The sequence below is a fragment of the Grampus griseus genome (genome assembly GCF_964374135.1).
Source record: "Grampus griseus genome assembly, chromosome: 13".
NCBI lineage: Eukaryota > Metazoa > Chordata > Mammalia > Artiodactyla > Delphinidae > Grampus > Grampus griseus.
The window spans coordinates 13,761,246-13,786,572 of record NC_139007.1 but is presented as its reverse complement, the minus strand read 5'-3'; the positions used below and the strand labels follow the sequence as shown (position 1 = coordinate 13,786,572).

Here is a 25,327-nt window from a genome sequence, read left to right as displayed (position 1 = left end):
CATAAGGACAGGAATACTACGTCTTTATTCATCACCCTTGAATCTCCAGTGTTTGGCACATATTTAATCGCAAGGCAAATGGATAAATGAATGCATGAATCACTGAATTTTAAAAAGGAACCTTGGAGATCATCCAATTTAACTTCCTTATTTTATAGATGAAGAGCTTGAGATTAAGTGAACGTGATGGGAATACCAGATTTTAATGTGAATAATTCACCAAAGTTAAGTTTTATTACTAGTCTTCCGTGGTTGGTAACCCATTTAATTTGCTTCAAAGGTCAGTCAGAAGAACTGGTTTTATAGTTAATTGAGAGTGCTCTAGGTAGTGTTGGCAGAATGTGGTTTAAGGTACAGCATTTAACATATGCTGTTAATACTGTGTTTGTGATCATTTATATGTTATGTCTGTCATCAGTATGAAGCAGATACTTCTCTGTGTCACTTGCTTTTGTAGATCCTCTAAGTACTTTCTAATATCAGATAAAATTGTGTGTATTTTTTAATAAATTAGATTGGAAGATTGTAAAGAATTCTAAACTACAATCTTTGCAATCTTTTGATAAATTTTGAATCTGGGGAATGGGTATATGAGGTTAACGGTAATATTCTCTACTTTTTGTATGTTTAAAACTTTTTAATAATAAAAACTAGGGGGAAATAGAGAGAGGTTGGTAAAAGAGTAAACTTTGAGCTATAGGATGAATAAGGAAAATTAGAGAACAAAAAAAATGTCTAAAAGGTCTTACTGCTGCTTTGGCTAAGGGAAATTGAAATGTTTATTTGTAAATATAGGAATTCATAGGAAACTCTGTATTCTTTACATTTTCTTCCTGAGCTTATGCTGCTGCAACAAACAAGTAATATGTATATATTTTTTTTTTATTGACTTCATACAGATAAAATTAATTTTTTTTTTATAACTGACGGGTGATTTTATATGTAATGTATTTAGCTGAAGATCAGTGATGGGAAACTCATGTATCATAGATTTTGGCTTCTTAGGAGAAAAAGCTTCAAATATGCTTCCTTTCATTTTTATATTAACGTAGATAGGATTAGTCACTGTTGTGTATTACATTTGTTTTGCAGTTATAATTTTGTTATTTTAGATGTTCAGATTCTTTTACAAGGTTCTATATAGAGGGTACCATATAGGTAGTGGGTAGGGGACCATAGGTAAATGTTAGCTATTGCTAACATCCTACTTTTCCTGTTAGATGATGGGCACACGAGTATTCTTTATAAGTGAATAATTTAATAAAGTAATCTTATGTAGAGGAAAATTCATAACACAAGTATTTAACACTTTTTAGTACTTAAAATTATAATTGTTGGGAAGTGGATGTAACAGATATGATTTTTTTTAATCTGTGTTAAGAATTCCAATTAAAATTTAGAGTTAATTCTATTAATATCCATTTTTATTTTAAGGGTTCTGATGACTGTCTTGTGAAAATCTGGGCAACAGATGATGGGAGATTATTAGCTACTTTAAGAGGCCATGCTGCTGAAATATCAGACATGGCTGTAAACTATGAGAATACAATGATAGCAGCTGGAAGTTGTGATAAAATGATCCGAGTCTGGTGTCTGCGAACATGCGCGCCTTTGGCTGTTCTTCAGGGCCACAGTGCATCTATAACGTCACTACAGGTAATCATTTTAATCTCTGCAAAATCCTTGTTATAATTTAAAGTAAATTTTAAGAAGTCACTTTTATAATCCATTGTATAAAGCCAACTAAAATGAAAAAAGGAGTATTTCTCTTTTCTTTATAAATACATGGACTTTAAATAACATGGTAGCCATGACCTTCGTCAATTCTGAGTGTTCTCTCACTGTTAGTGTTAGTTGCTGTTTGTATGGTCAAGATGGGTTTATTATTTGGACTGTGTTACTCTTCTTGTAAAAATTTTTTTTCTTTGTTTTTCAGTTCTCACCATTGTGCAGTGGCTCAAAGAGATATCTGTCTTCTACTGGGGCAGATGGCACTATTTGTTTTTGGCTGTGGGATGCTGGAACCCTCAAAATAAAGTCAGTTGCTCTTCTATTTCATAGAATAAATGTGTATAATTTAATGGTTGAAATCACAAAAGTATGAAGTAGTCAACAATAGGAATAATTTTACTTTTTTTCTCCTTGAGTAAGTAACAAATTCATTTTGTCTCTTCACTGACCTCTTTCATTTTTATGCTTTCCTTTTTGTTTTCATGCTTTAAAGAAAGATTTTTGTTGACATGTTTATTTCTTTTTTCTCTTATCTTTTTTCCTAGCCCTAGCTCTTTCAGAATATACCTGTCTTATTACCACTTCTGTTTTGTATGCTGCAGTTACATATCAGTAACTCCTTTTGGTACTGAGAACATAATCTTCAGAGTCCTAGTTCTATAGAAGAATTGTAATTATTTCTGTTATCGCATCTATAGACTGGATTTTATTGTAGATCTAGGGAAATTTAGGAAAATGCAATCATTAAATTTTCACTAAACTACATCAAGGTAGATAGATGCACCCTTCCCTCTGCCCCATAATAGCATTTTGCATTTGTGCTTTCACCTATAATAATATCTTGGTTTATCAAAATAAGTTGTCTGCACAATATTATATTTAGATTAAGGACACTGAGGCAAAGAAAAGTTAAACAACTTTCCCACAGTTAAAAGTTTTTAAAAATGGCAAGGCCAGGACTGTAACAGTTCCCTGCCCTCTGGTTCTGTGCTGTGTCATGCCACCTCTTAAGTGGATATAGTGGGAGAAATGCTGTATTTACCCCATGGAAATCTGTGAATGGGGAGGTAGTACATACAGTGCTTCCATAGTGTTGAAATGACCATCTCTGAGCTCTCAAGGTAAAAAGTCATTTAGATTAGATATATCTCAATAATTGTTTCTGACATCTGTTTATAAACTATCAACCCAAATTGAGTTATTTAATAAAATAATTTGTGTATGTCTTTGTTATTTCGAAACAGTAACGTTTAGATAAACCTCATATGTGTGAACATTCCTGAATAGTGCCTCTTATGGCAGGGCATTTAGGGGGCTGTGGCAGCATGGGTAGCATAATACAGCAAACTATACTTCTTTTGCAGAAAGGATTGTGATCAAAGACTTGGCTCTTGGGAGAAAGCAGGCTGATTTCACTTTAGTTGCATTCTTAATATTTAGAATAGTAAAGGCTTTCTGTAGGCATTTAGATAAAAGTTGAAATGTTTCACTCGAGTATGGACAATAGCAGTAGTTAATTGTTTTCTCCTTTGAGTATTCTTTACCTCCTTATGATCTGATTTTGATACCTTCGTCTTGTCCTGTCTTGTTTTTGAAGAAAAAGTGATCAGCAATTTTCGAATCAACATAGGAAGAAAAAATGTGTTTACAAAATTAAGCTCTCACTTTGTGCTTCTGGAGGATTACATTGCTAAGTACAGTAATATTTATTTGGAAGTGAGAAGTGATGTATTCCATATAAATGATTTTTTTCAGAACCTTTATGTAGATTCACCCATAAACCCACTACCCTAACAATTTTTTTTTTATTTATTTTTTTATTTTTTTAACATCTTTATTGGGGTATAATTACTTTACAATGGTGTGTTAGTTTCTCCTTTATAACAAAGTGAATCAGTTATACATATACATATGTTCCCATATCTCTTCCCTCTTGCGTCTCCCTCCCTCCCACCCTCCCTATCCCACCCCTCCAGGCGGTCACAAAGCACCGAGCCAATATCCCTGTGCCATGCGGCTGCTTCCCACTAGCTATCTACCTTACTACGTTTGTACCCTAACAATTTTTTTCACATAATTTTAATAGCTGCATTATATTCCATTGAGCTGTTCCATACTTTGCTTAGTGATTTTCCTATTTTTGGACATAAAAGTTTTTTCTAGTTACTTATAAGTAATATTCTTTTCTATTTGTTATTATAATTGTCCCATGAAAACTTTTAGCTTGAGTTCAGGCATAAAAGTAAGAGTAATTTTCCTCACATGCAGACTTTGAGATGCCTGTTTTCCTTTCTTTATGTGTACATGGTTGATAACTGCCAAAAAATGTGGCCTTAATTACTAATCAGAGGCAAAAATCGTATTGAACGGTAATGCTTTTGAATAATCTTTGGGGTAAGTGACTTCAGCAACCCAGTCTGCATTAATTGAAAGAATCAGTTCTATCAGTAAATGAAATCTGTTTTGGAAACCCAAATCTCTTAATAAATTCACTTTTATATAGGGTTTATGTGTATGGTAACAACTCCCACTAGTAAAGACGCTGCTTCTTAGATGAGTAATTTGAGTGGCTGGTTGACTCGAAAACTGGCTCAAGAGATCTCTGAGTAGGAGGAAGGTGTCCAAGCCTAGACAGATGTGAGAAAAGAATTGGAATCCTAAAATGTGCAAATGATAATAATGATTACAAATTTTTATTAAGCACTTAGTCTGTCAAGCCTAGTATTAGGCACTCTATAACTGTTATCTCATTAATTCTTATGACACCCCTATGAGGAAGGTATAATTATTATCTTCAGGACAGATAGGAGAGAAAACTGAGGCAAATACTGGAAGTGCACTGTCAGGACCTCCTCTTAACCACTAGGCCAAACCAAATAGCAGTTATTTCTTGATGGACCATCTTGAACTGGTTGAACCTACTAAAATACTAATAATGCTAATAATAATTTACTGAGTGTGCTGGGCACAGAACTAAGCACTTTATGTGCATTAAACTCATCTAATTCTCTCTGGGACTATGAGATATGTTCTCATATTTACCCCCCATTTTACAGATTAGAAGACTGAGGTACAGAAACGTTAACTTGCCTAAGGTCACACAAATAAGTGGCAAAACTGGGAACTGAACTCAGAGAATCTTGAGTTCTAGGCCTTGTCTCAAAATATTTCCTCAAATGTACATTTAAAAATTATGTGTACCTGCTTATCTGTTTTTTTCTCTTTAAAAATATTAACATTCGTTTGAAATGACAATCTGTATGATTATTTGCATGTTCTGGTTATGAGTGCTAACTAACTGGTTGTTTGGCACATGTATGAGCAGTTGTGCCAAAACTTAATAAAAATGCAGCTCCACAGTCTACAAGGTACTAATGGAAGTAGTGCATTTAGTTGCCTTTATAGTTTCAGATAAATTTACTTAGAGTTAATTTTCATCTGAATAAATGTTTAGGTTTTAAGTGTTTTAGTAAGTTTCTCTTTCTCCATATCAGTTATGCTCAGCTGTATCAGAGCCTGTGAATATTAAGAAAATTTACAAATTTATTTTTTTAAATTTTAGAAAATAGTTTTTGTTGTGTTCTGTTGTTCAGAATATATAATTGATAGATCAGAAGTATTTTGTACTTTTTTTCCCTAAATGACCACAAGACGGAAACCGTTCTGTGTTCAGTAGTTGTGGATTGTGAAAGTTATGCAGTGCACTCTGGTTGAAGGCTCTAATTATTTTTTAGTTCTCTCTCCTAATATTCTGAGGAAAAACTTGGTCAAAATATATGTTAAGAAGGGCTTTAAATATGATCACTGTATTGGAACATTACGTATACATTGTACATATATTGGAGCCGGTATGGGTAAAATCTGTAATTTAATTTTCTTTAGTATAGTTGGCACTAAGCATTAATGTCAATAGCATTAATATAAAACATATAATCTGTAATATAATTATACAATTAATGTAAGTATAGTTGAGTGTGACCTATTTTCTATAGATCACTTTTTTTTTTTTTTTTTTGTGGTACACGGGCTTCTCACTGTTGTGGCCTCTCCCGTTGCGGAGCACAGGCTCCAGACGCGCAGGCCCAGCGGCCATGGCTCACGAGCCCAGCCGCTCTGCGGTATGTGGGATCTTCCCGAACCGGGGCACGAACCCGTGTCCCCTACATCAGCAGGTGGACTCTCAACCATTGTGCCACCAGGGTAGCCCTATAGATCACTATTTTAAATGAGCATTATAGTTGATGTGAGAGTCAAATAGTCTTCAGATTTTCACTAGAATGTAAGATTCTTAATTTTTGGAGTCTTAAAGGGCATATTTTATAGAAAGTAAACAGAGGGAGATGTTTAATTAACACTAATATTGAAAAAGTTTATTGATTGATGGTGTATATATGCCAATGAGACAGCACCTATTTTGCTAGTTTGTTCATGTTTACAAATGACCTGTATTTCCTTATATATTTGTGCATTGCTATTCTGCTGTGTAAAACTGAGAACCTGTTAAATTGGATTAGATGATTAGAAGTGAGTGTAACCAATAACTACATGCCAGGTGTGACAGTGGCTTTGTTTCATGTGTGGATTGTTGTATAATCAGGAGCTTCTGCAAAACCTGTATCTAAAGTTTCCACAAGATCCTGCTGATCATGACATATAATGATTTTGAACTTGTTTTTAGGAAGGGAGCCCTCTGTTGCTTCTTATTTAATTTTGTCCTTTTGTAGTTATTTTTGGAGACAGCTGAGTTCTGGTGTTGCTGGTCCCTTTGAGATATTTTTAATTGGTTATTTTTTGTATTACAGTCCGAGACCTGCAAAATTTACAGAGCGCCCTCGGCCTGGAGTTCAAATGATCTGTTCTTCTTTTAGTGCTGGTAAGATTTTTTTTCTTCCTAATTCTCCACTTAAAGTTGTATAAGTTGTATTCTCCACTTAAAGGGTTCTAGTGGAACACATAAAATTTTGGAAAATACTTGCTGTTGTAATATAAATCATATTCTCATGCGCATACCAGGGGATGATCGTAAATTAGTTTATAAGTATTTGAACTTTGCTCAAGTTTAGCTTATATACTCATTTGGTTGAGTGTATAAATGATTAAGATTTTTCTTTAAGAAGACCATAATTCTTTGGTAGGAGGGATAAAATAGTTTCAAAATTGACTGTTAAAGAATAAATCTTTGAATAGTTATCTCTTTGAAAGAAAAGTATTTTTAAATCTGTTTTATATTTTTATGGATTTTGGAGTCACACATAGCGAAGTAAAATAGGTTGATAGATATTTGTACATCTTTATTAATTACTTTGCTCCAGATTATTCTTATTCGCTCTTTAAAAAGTAGCAATATAGCAATGCTAAGATTCCAATTATGTTTTGAGTTTATGTAGCAGCATTTTGAATGGATATTAGAGTCTTTTTAAACAAATTATGATCCGGAGATTTTAAGCGAATTGATGAGAAAATGAAACACGAATTAATGTTCCTAATACCAGTTCCTTCCACGTTTATTTCCGGTTTTACCTTTTCTTTTCCTTTCATAATTGTGGAGAGCAGTAGTACCTGAGATAAGAGATTGCATACTGAGGACATGAATCTATTTTTGCCATACTAATATCTAAACATCTTTAATTACTAGCTTCTAGATTTCCACTGCTACTGCCATGAAGACAGTTTTACTTCTAGTAGTAACATAATTATAGGCACTACATATGCTTCAGAATACTCTAGATGCAATTATATATAGCACTGTCTTCAGCACTATGGGAGGGTATTGATTCCAAGAGAGAGTAAATTGCATATACAAATAACTGTAATGCAGAGTAGAATGTATTTGCTACAGGACAAAGTCTGAGTGAGAGTTCAGAGGAGAGCAGGCGTATTTGATTGCAAGTCTGTAAAGCCTGTAGTGAAGGTGCTGGGCCCTAAAAATTTGATAGGATTTTAACAGATGGGAAATGAGGCAAGAGAGGGATTTCAGCAGAATTAAAAGACATGTTTTCTAGTAATGGTGACTGATAATTTTAACATGATTATGTAGTTACTTGGTGAAATCATTTGTTACAAGAAAGCTTCTATAAATATTGAAAAATTCTTCCCAGGCAAAGCTTATGTTAGCAAACTTTCTTAATTTCAGGTTAGATGTATTATATACATTAGGATAAGTATGAATAGTTTTAGAATGAAATATTAGTCATTCAACATATATTATGATAATGTTGCTTGCATTTATTATTTAATTCCCAGAGATTCTGACATTGTGTCTCACTCATAAATGTTTGGTGTTATTCCTCAGGTGGAATGTTTCTGGCCACAGGGAGCACAGATCATATTATTAGGGTTTATTTTTTTGGATCAGGTCAGCCCGAGAAAATATCAGAATTGGAGTTTCATACTGTAAGTATTGCTGAAAAGAGTTAGATGAGTACAATTTAAATGAGTCTAACGGTTTATATTCAGGATCCTCTTTTTTGTTCATCTGTTTATATATAGGACAAAGTTGACAGTATCCAGTTTTCCAACACTAGTAACAGGTAAAATAATTATTTTTGTTTGTCAAATTTAATTCCAGTTTTTAAATTATGAAATAAAGACAATTCTTATGGTCAGGTTTTAGTTAGATTTGTATATTAATTAGCCACCTAAAATAAAGATCTTGACTAGTTATAATGAAAAGTCAATATAGCCTTCACATGCCTGTGAACACGGCTTTATGTTTTATCTGTAATAATGTTGGTTTATTTGGCCACTGTTTTTTTAATAATAGGGACTTTTATCCATCCTACATATTTTCTATACGTATCAGTGTAAAGAAACTTAGTAGAGATTGGAAATGTATCATAATGTAGTATTTGAGGCAGAACTGTTTATGGATGATAAGCTTAGATGACATTGTATAAGTTTTCTCATGTTCTTGTTTTAAATTTTAAAAAGATATTTCTACGCCTGATTAGGATGAGTCAGGTTCTTTAATGTTGAAAGGAAAATCTGTGTTTTTCCATTGGAAAATATCAATTCTCTTTCTAAGGTAATAAATAGTGGCCTTGAATCACTTTTGAATGTTATTTGTGAGACCTAGCTGTGCACATTAGAATGTGTATATGTATTTAAAATATTTAAAGCCCATGAAGTTTCAGAAATTCTTAGATTTGCAGAGAGTATCAGATAGAGTAATTTCTATTATATTAGAATGCTGTGTAAGTAAAGATGAATGCTGTCTTTTTTAGCATTTTCAAAAACATAACTCTGTTGGAAAGTGCACTTTGGTAGAGCACATATGATTTTTTTATTTGGGGGGTGGGCTCCTTTGCAGGTTTGTAAGTGGCAGTCGTGATGGGACAGCACGTATTTGGCAATTTAAACGAAGAGAATGGAAGAGTATTTTGCTGGATATGGCTACTCGTCCAGCAGGGTAAGAGATGAAATTTGAAATATTACATAGATATAGCTAGAACATTTAAAGTTGTAAAGCTATATTACAGGTTGGTGTGACTCTCAGCCTGTAAGTGTATGTATCATAAACCATGTTAAAATGATTACTTTTCTGTAACAACTAGAGGTGCTTTTGGAGATGAAGATGTTGATTTTTATAAAATGAATTTTTGCCCTGTTTGAGAAGACCTGCTGCATTAATGATTCCTTTCAGTTCAGTTTTGTTAAGAGGAGGATGATAGTACTGTAAGAATAGCTGCAAGTTTTACTAGTTTTTTTCAGAAAGCAGAACATATAATGTTCCGTCTGATACAGGGATGATGTGCTATATCCACTGGTTGTCTCCAGCCAAGAGAAATTATACTACATGTTGTAACTGTTATTTTGGTTTTAATATTTTATAATTTTTCTGTTTGTATTTGTGTGTAGTAGTCCCGGAAGGGAGAGCAAAGTAGTTAGCAGGGCATGACAGCAACAGTAAAAGATGGTGAGTGAGCAGCATGGCTCAGAGTTCCTGGATCCAGAAAGAGTTAAAGCCAGTAATATTTACTCAAGGTCATCTATTACTAAGGACTTAGGAGTGCTGGAATCCTGATTTTGCTGACTCCGTGCAGTGATTTTTGCCATCGTTCTTTGTTGGTTCAAACTATTCTTAATTACCATGTTAAACAGTAGTTAGTTATCCATGTTAATAAATGTAACCTATAAGAAAATACATTTAGGTTTTTGTCATATTGGTATTTTAATAAATAATATCAGTGTAAACAAATACTGCCTCCATCACTTTCAGCCAAAACCTTCAAGGGATAGAAGATAAAATCACAAAAATGAAAGTAACTATGGTAGCATGGGATCGGCATGACAATACAGTTATAACTGCAGTTAATAACATGACTCTGAAAGTTTGGAATTCTTACACCGGTCAACTAATTCATGTCCTGATGGTGAGGAAAAAAGACTAATTTTTATTTGGTATAAACTGAAGCTGATTGTAGAATAGAATATTTTCATTAAGAAATAAAGTCTTTTGTATTATCTGAGATCTCTTGTTGGCTGGGTAACAGGTCTTTGTGGGAGAATGGAAATAATCTTAAAATGCACTTAAACAGGTTTGCCTTAGAAATATACATCTTGCTATTTTTTTAGTATGTAGGGCTGGATCAGTAAATAATATTCTCAGGTTTCACCAAATGATAGCAAATCCCTGGACAGTGATACTGCTCAGCTTTGTTATTATACATCGATAAATTTGAAGATTTTTACCACTTTAATAATTCTTAAAACTCATATTTTAGAAATGTTGTCCTGTTGGTGTTTGAGTTTTCTTTTTATCTTTTAATATTTGTAATGCTTTGCCACTTAAAAAATATTTCAGGGTCATGAAGATGAGGTATTTGTTCTTGAGCCACACCCGTTCGATCCAAGAGTTCTCTTTTCTGCTGGTCATGATGGAAACGTGATAGTGTGGGATCTGGCAAGAGGCGTCAAAATTCGATCTTATTTCAATATGGTAATTATCAGTCTCTTCATTTTATGGCTGTTAAAGACCTGGGGAGTTCTTGACACAGGTCCCCTGCATATCACAAAGGAAATCCATTGAAGAAACGGTTCAGACATTGTTTCCACTTTAAGTTTTAAAAAAGAGTTATTATTTATTCCATACTTCTATTGAGATACTAAATTTAAAAGAAAATTGATATGTGTATTTCAATACCTGTATATTGTGATAACTAGTTTAGTTTTTAAAATACTTCTAATAGTGAAACTTTTATGAGAAACACAAGTATGAAAAGACAATATAGAGAAGAAAAATGTTTGGAAAACCATGTGAAGAAATTATAAATAAATATTTATATTGTGTTATTGTATTTCGTCAGCAGTCCTCCAGTGCAACAGAATTTGCTTCAAATATATCCATTTTAAAATTAAAGCCAAAACAACAGATATTCTTGACTTTTATCAAGTTATGGTACATTAGGTATTTATTTGGGTTAAGCCCTTTTCCCTCCACATTTTGTTTCTTGTATAGATATTTAGCATATTTTGCTGAGTATTTGAATTGCAATGGTTTAATATCACACACAACTCATGCAGTTTCCACTCCTCTAACTAGTGTATGAAGGCAAAAGCGCTCCGCTCCTCAAATGCTGCTGTTGTGTATCTAGGCATACTTTTTTTGTCTACTTCCTGTATATCAGGGCTGCCTTTCAACAAAGAAAACAAAAAGGAAGGCATGTGTTTCTACTATTTCAGCATTTTTAAATTAAAAATCAATTATAAAAACCTCTAGCAATAAATCATAAAGCAATACAATTAATAGTGTGTGGCCAGAATTATTTTGCAAAAAAAACTATTAGACAAAAAAGTCATTTGTAAAATGTAATGGCTTGTGAAAAATTTCATAAAAGTGACACTACTTGATTGATAATCATAATAAAGTGACTTTTATGTAGTAAGCAAGCAGAATATAAAAGGAATTTTTATTAGTGAAGAAATTAACTTTAGCTGTTGTGGATATGCCTTAGTGTACATAAGGTAAGATACAATTGGTCAAATTCTTATTTTTCTAAAAAGACAGTGTTAATTATTTGGGGTACAAGTGTTAGTGATAGATGGATTTCCTTAGTGATTATTTGTATAGAGAAGAATTTTTAAAAAACGAATCTTTAAATATGCTCGTAAAGAATTTTTTCTTTTCTCCTCCTCTGTCCTTGTGTTTCTGATTTGCTTCTTTTTGGAACATCTCTGCTGAATAAGAAAATAAGTCATATCTCAGTTTGCCTTTATAGCTTCAAAAGAACACAAATTGTGGGCTATACATGTTAGTTTCATATTTTCAAAAGTCATTGATGTATTAGTAGAGTGTTTGGAGGGAAAGTGTTCTCTCATACTTGAATATTGCTTTCACCTTTAAGTTATAAAGGTGAATTTTTCCTCATCAGGTAAGTTGATCACACTAATATTCCACATATCAGTAGATATAAAAATTGCAGCACCTTGAGATTGAAGTGACTTGCTCTTAGACCAATAAAAATTAGTGATATAACCAGGAGTAGAAGTCAGCCATATTATGTTGTATGCTCTTTGAAATTAGGTAAGGAATTAGTTACATTACTGCCTCAAAAAGTATTATTTGCTTAATAAGAGTTTTAGATAAAGCTATTTTCCTGTTCTTTCTATGAATAAGAGAGGGAAAAGCCTCTAAAGGGTGGAAGAAACCAATTTTTGTAATAGTAGAACTGGATGGGTATCTATTGAATCTTCAAACTGAGAAAAACAAAACATAGACTAAAAAGGATTAAAAATATATCTTGCATTTAAAAAGCTGGAACATAAGCTACCCCTCATCACATTAAAATATAGATACTTTAATTTTTTGCATGCTTTTTAATAGCTTCCAAAATTCTTCTACTTCGAAAATACTTAATACCTCATTTGGGTCTCATGAAAACCTTGTAATATAATTAGGGTAGATTTTATTGTTACTGGTTTTATGAATGCAGAAACCGTACAGAGATGAAGTGATTTGCCCTGGTTTACGTAAATCACAAAGCTGTCATGCGGGCATTTGGGGTTTAAACCCATGATTTTTGTCCCCTGCTAATGTATTCTTAATGCTATCTCTAGTTGTGGTTGGTCATTACATAGCTAATTCCCCAGCTGTGTCCAGTTAGTGATATGTCCAGGGGGGAAATGTTTTCATAGTGATAGTAACTTTGAGTAGATCTTTTGAGATCTTATTATGTAGCTTGATGATTTTTCTGTCTCTTAATTTACAAGTTGCCTAAGTGCCCTACTTTTTGCTCTTCACTCCTTTGTTCACTTCATTTTTTTTTTTAATCTATAGGCAGATAGAAGATAAGGCATCCAGCATTGCTATTAAGAAAATAAAAACCATTTGAGGGAGAAGTAGAAGCTTGTGTTCACTGTCTGCTATCATGAATGTTGAGTTTTGGCTATAGTTATAACTATTTGGTTGTGTGTAGCTAATCAGTAAGGTTTTGAGTTACTAAAATAACATAGAAGTTGATCAAATACAAATTCAATCCATGATATTAGATTGTACTAGTAATCATAAGTTCAATTTAATAAATACCTTTTGATCACCATGTAGAGGGATTCGTTATAGTATCTTGGATGATTTAAAGATGAATAATTCTAGTGGAATATACCCCATTTCTAGACTAGAAATTGTAAAAGTTTACACAAAGTATTGAGATTAAGTAATATTTCATTTGAGTTTTTAGATTGAAGCTTAGAAGTATTGAATAAATTCACTATTACACCTATGGCCAGAAAATAAGGAATGTAAACTGTACCTTTAAAAGAGCAAAAATTCTATATACAAATTCTTAAAAATGCAGGTTTTTATCAAGTGTATTTTGAGAGTACTGCTTTAATATTAGTCTTTTTATGATGATTGAATTTTCTACTTGAAATTTATAATGCTTTGCGAAAAGTAATGAAACCATGTAACAAATAATTATTTTATGTTAATCAGCATTTTACTGCACTTTTCTTACCTATTACAGAAGTTAAAAATCTTTAAAACATTTTTAGAATAAAAAATATATCTTCAGTGGTTTCACAGGTTGAATGTTTTAAAAGTCCATGTTTGACGTATGGTAATTGCATTTTAATAGATTTATTAATAAAGTTAATAAATTTTAAAATATTTTGAAACATTAACATTTTATTGTAGTATGGCACGTGATATTCATCATTCAGATAAATTTTCTAATTCCTTTTTTCTTTTTCCTGTATCAAGTACAGTTTTTAAAATATTTTAGCACCACCTAAATCTGTAAACAGATTAAAAGATTTAAGATTGAGAGTTGAGATAAAAATATTTAATTTCTTGTATGCTTACATAATCCCCTAATTCATTTCATTTCAAAATCTTATAAATTCTCAACTTGCTGGTGGTGGTGTCTAGACAAACTGATGGGGTTATTTTCCTCATTTTTATTGCTAGCTTTCCTCTTAATAGAGGATCTGAATGATAAAAGCAGTTGGGGGTGGGTGCTGGGTTTGTTTTTGTTACTTGTAAGAAGTGTATGATGATATGGTATAACTCAGGGTATCAAATGGGATAGACAATACATGCTCCTTGCACTCCCCTGCCCCTCTGTTGTTTCATCTTTAACTAAAAATAAAATAATGTAAACTTCTAAAAGCATTTGTTGGAAAAGCATAATATGTAAGGTGGAAGGCTCGAGCCTTTCTTTCCTCTTTTTTAATGAACCAGAGAAAGAAGCTAAAGAGAATATTGTAGAGAACGTTGTGAACATAAGATAACTTTATTCTTTAAAAAACCTAAATTCTAGGCCTTAAGCTATACTTACTTACATTCGTCTACTAACTGTCAATTATTCATGTTTCAGCTGAATAGATCCTATGTAGCTTGAGTATTCAGGGCAAAAGTTGAGTATTTTGGGATATTTTATTGAAGACTGATAGTGTATATTAAGAATATTTCAAACTATTGATGTATAGTTGAGCAAGCCCATGTTCTGTCTTTGGATGTGACAGGAGGCATCTTGTTTTGATAACAGTTGTTCTAAATTCTAGTTAAAAGGCTGTAAACTCCTATTAAATGCTAAGAGGCAGATAAATTATTTCACAGAATAACTTGAAAATGTGTGCAAACTCTCTGAACTAAAGTTGAGGGTTTTTGTATTATATTCCCCATTCCCCCAAAAGAGGTGGGCAAGTTTAGAAGTTTAATACACCCATAAATGTTCCTAAAATACAAAGTTGTTTTTTATAGCCTTTTTTCCCTTTAAATTTATCATAGTACAGCTAAGTTTTAACTACAAGTTTAATGAAATGAGTATTAACTTAATTTGAAAAGATATGAAAAGTGACTTTGAAATTTCTTAGTACTAGGCCATTTTATTATTAGGTAGAAAATAAAGATGTTTGGAGGGGGATTTGTAGCTTTCCTCATGTCTCTGGCACTTTTGCTTTATCTTTTCTGCTCTCTTTTCTCTATTTCTATTGTTCTAGCTGTGTCTGTCTGTCTGTCTCTTTCTCTCCATATCGTTCTATTTCTGTAATGTTATTCAAAGCTCTAGTTTGTTGCCTTTTGTCTGGTTTTGATTTTAATTGAAGAGTACAGTGTCTCTGGCTAGAAAGCAATTTTACTGAATTTGATTTTTGCTTTGCTTTTGTTGTTTCATGGGTAAATTCCAAATAACAGTTTTCATTTATTTGATTAAATTTTCCTTATTTTTTATAATTGTTAACCTTTCTTTTACTTGAGATTTTAAAAAAATGTTCCAGTGTCCACTAATCCAGAACAATATATTTCTCCTTGCAACGTTCCAAACAAGCAGAGGCTGCCAATCCACCACTCAGAATTTTTGCACATGCATACTTCTGACATTAACATGTTCTCAGTGTGACCTCTAGTTTAGTTTTGGACAATTGTAGCTGCATGTATCTAGGAAAGGGAGAAAGAAGCTTGAAATAGGTGTATCTCATATCGTGTTCTCTTGTGAATCAAGATTTCAAGACCTTTCTTTCTCTTCCTCTCTCTTCCTCCATCTCTCTTTCTCCTTTCTTTTTCTCCTTCCTTCCCTCTTTTGTTCCTTCCCTTTTATCTCATTACCTATCTATCATCATCTAACAGGATGTCATATACCTGTACTCTGTTTGTTAAAAGGATTTTTCTGATACTTCCATTCTTTGTTTCAGCCTCTCTGCATAAGAAATTACCTTCAATCTTCTGATTATAAACTTCAGTTATTGTCATTTTCTTTCAGGTTTCTGGGGTTCTTTAGATTCTGTCTCTTTCTCATTCTGTATCTTGATATCAAAAACATATCTTAATATTTGTTGCCATGAATGTGAGCTTGTCATACTATATTATATTTGGTGAATTACTTTTTTTTATGTAGTAATTTTGACATGTTCCATGAGTTGCTATCACAAGGATATTTTGAGATGTGATAGTTATAAGGGAAAGTATGTAAAATTACAGAATGTAAACATGCAGGTGAAAACATTTTGATTAGCAGACACTTGAGTGATTTTGTACATAAACACAGAATATGGGAAGAGTAGGACGTGGTCCTTCTTTTGTTTTTGTTTTTAATCCAGCTTGCAGTTAAGTTGGGGAGATAAAATACACCTGAAAAGATAAGTATGGCTAAATAGTTTGAAGTGGTAGTGTGGCATATGAGAAAAGATAATTGGTATATCTAAAAATGTAAGGATAACTTCAGGGTGGATGGTCAGAGGAGGAAGAATTGGAATTATGCCTTGAAAGATAAATAACAGTTGTGTCAGAAGATAATTTTATAAGTAAGAGGAATATTATATAAATAGCCAAATAAGAAATGTTAAGACATGTTCATAGAGTAATTTGGAAAGTTTTTCTGGAATAGACTTTGAAAAATCGGTGATAAAATGAAAAGCATAAATTGAAGTGGCTTGTTGGTGCCCTCAAATTACTTGTAAACATAAAGAATAGCTAACCTAGTGGGGGTTTTGGTGAATTACTTTATATTCTAGAAACTTAAGAGAAAAATATTTTGGTTGCCAGTGGTAGTGTTTCAGGTATGAAATTGGATAGGTGGGGGAGATCTGCTTTCATCAGTGAAGTCATGATGAAACATTGTAGCAACAGGTAGTAAATTTGTGAAAGAAAAACATACGTAGGACTTGGTGTTCTGTGATGATAGAAGGATTAGAGCTAGAGAGTGACAGAAAATTTAATAAATGTGTTAAGAGTATTGAGCCTAGGTGATCTTGACAACAGTGATACTCTTAATGGAAATATGAGAGATGTGAAAGAAAACGGATTTTTTTAATATGTTTATTGTGACGTAGTGTTGGACTTTTTGTGGAAATGGACAGCCAGCACTTGGAGATAGACTACTTGGAGAGGCTAGTTGTAGAGAGAAAGAAGTGTAGTCTTCTGTGTAGAAAGATGTTATGGAGATAGAGAGGACAGTGTAGAGGGCTTAAAACTAAACATTTAGAAATACAGTTGACCCTCTAACAACATTGGCTTGAGTTGTGCAGGTCCACTTACATGCGGATTTTTTCAATAGTAAATACTATAGTACTACCCAGTCCGCGGTTGGTTGAATCCATGGGATGCAGACCGTCGATACAGAGGAACTGCGTATATATGGAGGGCTGGCTATATAGTTATATGTGGATTTTTGACTGTGCAAAGGGTTGGCGCTCCTAACCTCCTTCATCATTTAAGGGTCAACCTTAGTCATGTTTAGCAGAATGGAGAGGAGATTACAATCTCCAGAAAGTGTGTTGGGAAGACACCATGCTATGTCAGAGAGGCCAAAGGAGGAGAATCAGTTTCAAGGAGGACTTGATTAATAGTATTACTTCCCTCAGAGAAATCAGAATATGGGTAAACAAAATGGTGTTAAATTTGAAGATGAGTTATTTATTTTAGTAGTACATTTTTCTTTTGATGAACATTAGAGTTGATTCTTCAGAATCACTTTAATATATCTACTGGTTTTATTAAGTCAGTTACAACAGTTTCCTTTTTTATATAAACTTATTTATCTTGGCACCATTTATTTTAAATAGCTATCTTTAATTCATATGTAATAATGTTACCATTAATTAAAGAATTTTCAATGTTAAAGTAAACATTTATTTAGGAATAATCTTTTAAAGTAACTTGATGACACCTGGACTGTTGGAGTGTGGATAGCTTCCCTTAAGATATATTCTTGGTTTACACTGTTACTATAGTAGTAATTAGAAGGTGACCTAAGCATATTTTAATCATAGGTATGACAATGTCTATCTCCAGTATCTAGGGTACATTCTTAATTAAGTTTATTTTCCCCCAGGTTGATAGCTTTAAAGGTTCTTTATACATAAGACTTTCTAAGGGTAATTCTTAGCATAAATTTAGTTTCTCAGCTCTTTTATTCTTGGAATATGAATCTATCCCATAAAATTATTAGGATATTTTGAAAGGTTCCTAATTTGAAATTGTGGAGTATTTTCTAGGTGAGATACTTACTCCCTTCTAATCAATGGTATATTTTAAAAAATGAATGAGACCCCCAAATTGACTGTGGTCATAGACTTGGAATAATTCCATAAAAGGATGATTCTGCCTAAGAAAGCCAATTTTTTAAGCATCCTGATTTGTGTTGAGTTCCTTTAGGAGTACATACTTCTCATATTCATCTCTGTGTGTTCCTCACAATTGATGTAATTTAGACCCTATAATTTTAGTCTGTATTCTGGTGCTTTTAGCATACCTCATTTTCAGATTGTCCAGTTTTTCCAAAAAAGGCTTCCTGAATATTAGGTGTTAGGATTTTAAAGTGGGTAGGATTCTAGTGATCATTTAAATGACCTTTATCATTTAGCAGAGATATTAAGTGATTTACCCATTACTAGAGGAGAGGTCTCTTCAGTCTTAGGCATCAGTCTTCTGTCTCCTTTAATTATTCATCTTTCTATTTCACAAGAATTATATTAGAAGTTGTGGATTGTATTCTGCCTTGAAAAGGGTACTAGTATTCTTCATTAAGTATGACAATTCTGTCATCATCAAAGCTCTTTAATTCATAAGTTTTTGCATTGATTTAATTTTTTCCAAGTTCAGTGTAAACTTCTAAACTAACAAGATTGTGCTGCTCATTTCTTGGAAATATTTCTAGAATTCTTTAGTCAGTATGAGAATTTTCCTACAAAGGAGTCATTATTTTAACTTGTCTGGTCTTTTCATCCCTTACTTTAAAAAACAAAACAAAATAACCTTATCATAGTCACTGAATGTATTTTTCTGTTTTCTTTTAACTCCTATTCTTCTTGAAATTTTTACACTTATTAGTGAATATTACCTCATGGATTTTCTCTGCTTTCCTTACTGTGGTTTAGCAAGTATGAGTTTTATTATGTGGTCTTTGTTTTCATATGTCCCAAATAATGTTTAGCAAGCATACTTGATATTATTAGGGGAATAGTTCATCTAAAATTCACTGATTTTGAAAATTTGTTATTATTCATTTCTTTCTGTTTTTAAACTTACTAGAGCATGCTATAAGTACTAGCATAAGTTATGTACAATGTTAAATTTTATGTTGACTTTTTCTATTGAGCATTTAATTTTATGATAGGTTCATATACCTTTTTATCTAAATGTATTTTTAATTGAAGTGTAGTTGATTTATAATATATACGTTCATGTAACTTTAATATGAATAGAAAGGATGTTTTCTTCCTTTTAGTTTTTGAATGTAAACCTCATTGCTTTTTAGTTACACATGCATACTCAAATAGTGCCTTCATTATTAAATTTTTTCTTTAAGAATTCTTAGTCATAAATATTCTGACCCTGGTTTAAGAAGATGAAATCCCTTTCAGAGAGAAGTATTTAACTATTTTTAATGGTTGGCTTAGTTAATTATAGCATAAATCATAAAAATAGCTAGGGTATATTTAGCTGTATAGGAAAGTAAAATATTTTCCTACTTTGATCAACTGGAAAGGCTAGATGGCATTTTGTAGTTAGGGCTGTTTATTATCTGAGGAGCTTTTTCTGAAGATAAATTTGGCATTTTACATAGTAAGGTTATGGGCACCTTTTCTAGTTGGTTTGTAAGTAAAGCAGATCCATTGTCTTCTTTAATAGTTAATCCAAATAATGTAGTTTTGAAATACACTTTCATATTCTCCATATAAAAGTCACTCTGGAGTTATACAGATGGCTTATACCACGAGAATTTGTACCATCCTGCCATACTCACAGTGGCATGTGTTATTGTATAGCAACACAGTGATCTTCAATAGGATTGCTATTTTTTCTTTGCTGTTTTAGAGCTTTAGAAGTTCTGCCTCTCCCAAGTATTCTCTCAGAGATCTTCTACCAACAGTAAATGTGGCAACATTGGTAGGTAGCATGGGTATAGGGTTGATTAATCCTCACCACCACTCCCCCCCACCCGCCACCTCCCCAAAAGAAGAATGTAGAGCAAGATGGTCTAAACATTATATAAAGGATACCATGCTTATGAACATCCATCAGACATACTTTGGCATTGCTGAGTCAGACTCTCAGATCTCTTCCTCTGTTCTACCGTATACTTAGAATTGTAAACTTAGAATAGTATTACAGTTCTGGGAGCATTTATTATATTAGATTTATAAAGTAGTTGGGGTTTTTTTGTTTTTTTTTCTCTGCCTTTTGTGAAATTTTGAGTGAATTGAGGTAAATAAAACATCTAACAACACATGGCCAAGACACTTTTAATTCTTTGGTCTTGAGTTTTTTATGTAAAATTCTATATAGAGCTAAACTTTGTTCGTGTGATTAGGTATTATAACAGTTCATGTAACTTTTTATTTCCCTAGACAACACTGAAAAATAGAGATGTGAATCCTGACATTTCGCTTATATTCTTTCGTTTTTGGAAAATACGAAGCTATATAGCTAGTAATGCCCTTAGGTTAATCTAGAGAAGTAGTTCTTTCTTATTTTTGAACAGTTTTAAAGTAGACTTCGAATCAGTTCCCTTTCTCTGTTATCGTATCCTCCAACTTTCTTCACAACCAAGAAATGATCCTGTTTCACTTACTCATTTTCTTGCTTTTATGTTATGTCTTTTAGTGTATTAGACGTTAGATTACTTCACCAGTTTTCTTTCATGTGATTAAATTTTAAGGAAATTTATTCTTATTTCTTTTCCATTATTATCACCGTTCAAAACAGCATTAATAAACACCTGTGTGCTCATTCCTTCTTTTCAACAAGCCAAAGGAAAAATTAGTTTTCTTTTTGAGGTAATCCCATTTGTGGTACTATATAAACTTCTTAGGCAGAGCCCTTTCTTTTAGAACAATATTTTCTCTTTTGACCAAAATGCAAACCTTCCTTGAAAAATCAACTATTCTTCAAAATTTTAATTTCACTTCTGTACTTGGTGAACTGTACATTCATCCCTGTGCCATATTTTTAACACTGAAGAAAGAAAATTACCACTTCTCTCTTTTCCAAGCATTTACTGGGATATTGGGATATTACTAATAAAACCAATTTGTTCTAGATCAGTGGATACCGGAACAGAGAGGAGGTATTTCTTACCTGATAATGTGTGTGTGTTCCGATTCTGCTAATCCAGAAATCCAGTCACATTTGTTGAAAATCATCCTTAGTTGTTATTTGTTAGGGAGTCAACTCCCTATTTTAGTTGTTTTCTGAAATTCAGTCCCTAGTTGTGCTTTAGATAGGGTAGAATTTTTACCTCTTTCAGAACACTGCTAAAGAAGTTTTCAACTGGAACATAGTCTGAAGAAGCACTGAGAGCAAAAAAATTCAGAGTGGTGATTGGCCACCTCTGTTTGATTGACAGGTTGCAGGGAGAAACCCATTCGTTCTGGATTAATGGAACTGGAAAACAGAAAACAATTATCAGGTAAAAAAAACCTTTTCTTTAACCTTTGAAATTCACCATTTAAAAAATGAGTCAGACCATCAAGGGAATTTATTACCAAGAAGAAAAATTTAGTGTCTTGTGAGCAGTGATCTCTGGCTGTTACTTCAAGAGTTACCAAAAAATTGCTACAGTTACTCCACATTGTCAGCCTTTGCTGAAAGGGCTTGATTAAATGCAGATGAGATGGACTGTAAGGTGCAATTTCATTTTAAATCCGGGTTACAGACATGAAGCAGAACTATGGGTGGGGGAGAATGGTGGTGTTTTATTTCCTGACTTGTGTCCGGTCTATGGATAAAGATAATACGTTGTTTTTCAAGGCTTTTAATCTGGCACTTTTCATGAATATTCACAAATTTTGTTACTATACTGTGTTTGTTATATCTTCACTTCATTAGGATATATACTTACATATCTTTTATCATAGAATTTTAGTAACAATAGTGACCAGCCAGTTCTTTATATTTTAATGGCAGTTTTCTGATTGTTGGTTAAATACATTTCAGATTGAAGGCCAAGGACATGGTGCAGTATTTGACTGCAAATGCTCTCCTGATGGGCAGCATTTTGCATGCACAGACTCTCATGGACATCTTTTAATTTTTGGCTTTGGCTCCAGTAGCAAATATGACAAGGTAGAGTACTATGACTGTATATCTACTCCTTATAGTTGTTTGTTGTTTTTAAATCCATAGATGTTTAGGGGTTGTATTTTGGGGAGGGAAGTGATAATTTTATATTTCAGAAGAAATAACGTTTTACTTAGCCTGCTAGAAAGGTCTAGATTGCAGTTCTTAGGTTGGGGTATATAAGATGGGTGTTGGAGATGTCCATAGAGGGATTTGTTGAAATTCTGTAAAATGTTTTACTTATATGGAGAATATACATTTGTCTGCGGTACAATTCTGTGGCTTTTATGTGGTTCTCAAAAAAATGTATGGCCTGGGCTTCCCTGGTGGCGCAGTGGTTGAGAGTCCTCCTGCCGATACAGGGGACATGGGTTCGTGCCCCGGTCCGGGAAGATCCCACATGCCGTGGAGCGGCTTGGCCCATGAGCCATGGCCGCTGAGCCTGCGCGTCCGGAACCTGTGCTCTGCAACGGGAGAGGCCACAGCAGTGAGAGGCCCGTGTACTGCAGCAAAAGAAAAAAAAAAAAAAAAAGTAAAAAATGTATGACCTACTGTGATGGTAGTTAATATTTTTAAATATTAAAGGCCCTATCTGAGATTAGTGACTAAAAGATTTAAATTGTTTATCTGTGGTAGAGTTGTTTAAAAGGTTATCATAGTAAAAACTGAAGCGTTCAGGTTTAAGAAATTCCAAAGTAAATGATAAAATTTAAAGTTACAGATGTGTCAGGTATGAGTTCATGTTAATAATTTTTATATTCAGAAATTTTAGAGAAAATGCTTATTCTCCTAGAAAATCATGTCGTTAATTTTTTATATTATTATTATATAAACCATGCTTACTGTATACTTACGGATTTTCTTAAATTGTATGAGTGGTTTCATTAAAGAGTTTAATTCAGAGAATAAATTGATTTCTCGTTGCAAAGTGCTAAAACAAATAATTACCATATTTAGTAATTTTAAAGATAAGATAAAGCATGATAGCCCTGGGAAAGTAAAAGTACTGCTGAAAGATTTATGCCTAGATTTAATTTTACCATTTAATTTGAAATTACGTAACTTATTTTAAATTTTTTTTTATGAATACAGTCTCTTTCTATTCCAGGGAAACTTTAAAGCAGCTACTTTTTTTTTTTTTTAACATCTTTATTGGAGTATAATTGCTTTACAATGGTGTGTTAGTTTCTGCTTTATAACAAAGTGAATCAGTTATACATATACATATATCCCCATATCTCTTCCCTCTTGCATCTCCCTCCCTCCCACCCGCCCTACCCCACCCCTCTATGTGATCTCCCTGTGCTATGCGGCTGCTTCCCACTAGCTATTTTACATTTGGTAGTGTATGTATGTCCATGCCACTCTCTCACTTTGTCCCAGTTTACCCTTCCCCCACCCTGTATCCTCAAGTCAAAGCAGCTACTTTTCTAATCGTAAAATTTAATGTAGAACATACAAAGATTTATTTACAGTTAATTCAAGAAAATAATATTCTTTTATATTATTGTTTAATACCATGATTTATATTAAAATGTTTGCCTTCCATTAGAAATCTATAATGATAAATTTTTCTTTGTCCATTCTTCTATGGGCCTTTCTTTTTATAGATAGCAGATCAAATGTTCTTTCACAGTGATTATCGGCCCCTTATCCGTGATGCCAACAATTTTGTATTAGATGAACAGACACAGCAAGCACCTCATCTGATGCCGCCGCCTTTTTTGGTTGATGTCGATGGTAACCCTCATCCATCAAGATATCAGAGATTAGTTCCTGGTCGTGAAAATTGCAGGGAGGAGCAACTCATCCCTCAGATGGGGGTAACTTCCTCAGGTAAATGCTCATTTTAATTCCATGCTAAATTTTCCTTTTCCTATTGAAATCTTATAAAATTGATAATTGGGTAGAACTTTGTTTTTAATTGTTTTGAACAGATGAGAAGTAAAATGATTTTTATAATTCTTTAAAGTTCTTTGAATAATGCTTAAGTATTGCAAGACAGTTAAGAAGCATTGGAGGTTTAAAGCAATAATTTTGGTCTATATCTATTTATAACCTTCTGAGGACTAATAGGGTAAGTCTATATTTGGTATGAGATGAGTCAGTTCATTTATTTATTCATTCAGTAACATACATTGTGAATCTCCTCTGTCACTGACACTTGCTAAGCTGTGGTATTCAGCAGTGAACTAAACAAATGCAATCCTTGCTCTCGTGGAGTGAGTTAGATTAGTAAACAGTTATAAACAAATACATAGTTAAAAATTATGAATAATTATTAAAGCAAATAATAGTATGATGTGAGAGAGAGAATAAGACTAGATAGCCTAGGGGACTTCCCTGGTGGTCCAGTGGCTAAGACTCTGCGTTCCCAATGCAGGGGGCCTGGGTTCAATCCCTGGTCAGGGAATTAGATCCCACATGCCACAACTAAGAGTTCGCATGTGGCAACTGAAAGCTCCTGCATGCGACAAACGAAGATCCCATCCTGCATGCCGCAACTAAGACCTGGCACAGCCAAATAAATAAATAAATATTAAAAATAAATAAAAGACTAGATAGCCTGTTCACGTTAACGATTGTTTTAAGAAGTGATCAACTTTTAAAAGTTTAAGAAATTTAAGATAGGAATGAAAAGTGTTGCTGTTTTGGAGGGTGAAGTAATGGAGGGTGAAAGTTGAATTAGTTGAAGAATCGAATGGGAGTTGAAATGGAGACAAGGTCTACAGGCTTCTTCCCTGCTTTTGGCAAGAAGAACAGCACTAATTTATTAAGTGAAAATAAATGGAAGGACTGTAAAGAAAGTTAAACCAGTTTTGCAATTATGAATCTTTGTTATATTTTAGACTAGAAAAATGTTTATGAAAACAGTTTAGGTTCTCAACTAGCATAAATGGACAAAACTTCTAAGTAGATATGAAGGACATTATGGGATGTAATATATAATGAGTTAACTTTTAAATAATGAATTTAGAATCTGTAAGCAGCACAGAAAAATCAATCATCTCTTATTTTCTTAAAGGGTTGGGCATGTGAAATTATAATAAAGAATCTAGAGTATGTGAAACTAAAATGTTTCAGTACGTGGACACAGCATGA

At 33.0% G+C, this 25,327-nt stretch overlaps 1 protein-coding gene across 3 annotated transcripts in view; it reads left to right on the top strand.

Moving 5' to 3' along the window:
• PHIP (PHIP subunit of CUL4-Ring ligase complex) overlaps positions 1–25,327 on the top strand; it is a 125,516-nt gene that overhangs the window by 46,253 nt on the left and 53,936 nt on the right. For all 3 annotated transcript variants that reach the window (XM_082668553.1, XM_082668552.1, XM_082668551.1), the window contains exons 8-17: positions 1,435–1,656; positions 1,937–2,037; positions 6,534–6,604; positions 8,024–8,124; positions 8,221–8,261; positions 9,041–9,139; positions 9,950–10,103; positions 10,535–10,669; positions 22,103–22,231; positions 23,836–24,061. In XM_082668553.1, the coding sequence (XP_082524679.1) occupies positions 1,435–1,656; positions 1,937–2,037; positions 6,534–6,604; positions 8,024–8,124; positions 8,221–8,261; positions 9,041–9,139; positions 9,950–10,103; positions 10,535–10,669; positions 22,103–22,231; positions 23,836–24,061 (1,279 nt within the window). The remainder of the gene's footprint in view (positions 1–1,434; positions 1,657–1,936; positions 2,038–6,533; positions 6,605–8,023; positions 8,125–8,220; positions 8,262–9,040; positions 9,140–9,949; positions 10,104–10,534; positions 10,670–22,102; positions 22,232–23,835; positions 24,062–25,327) is intronic.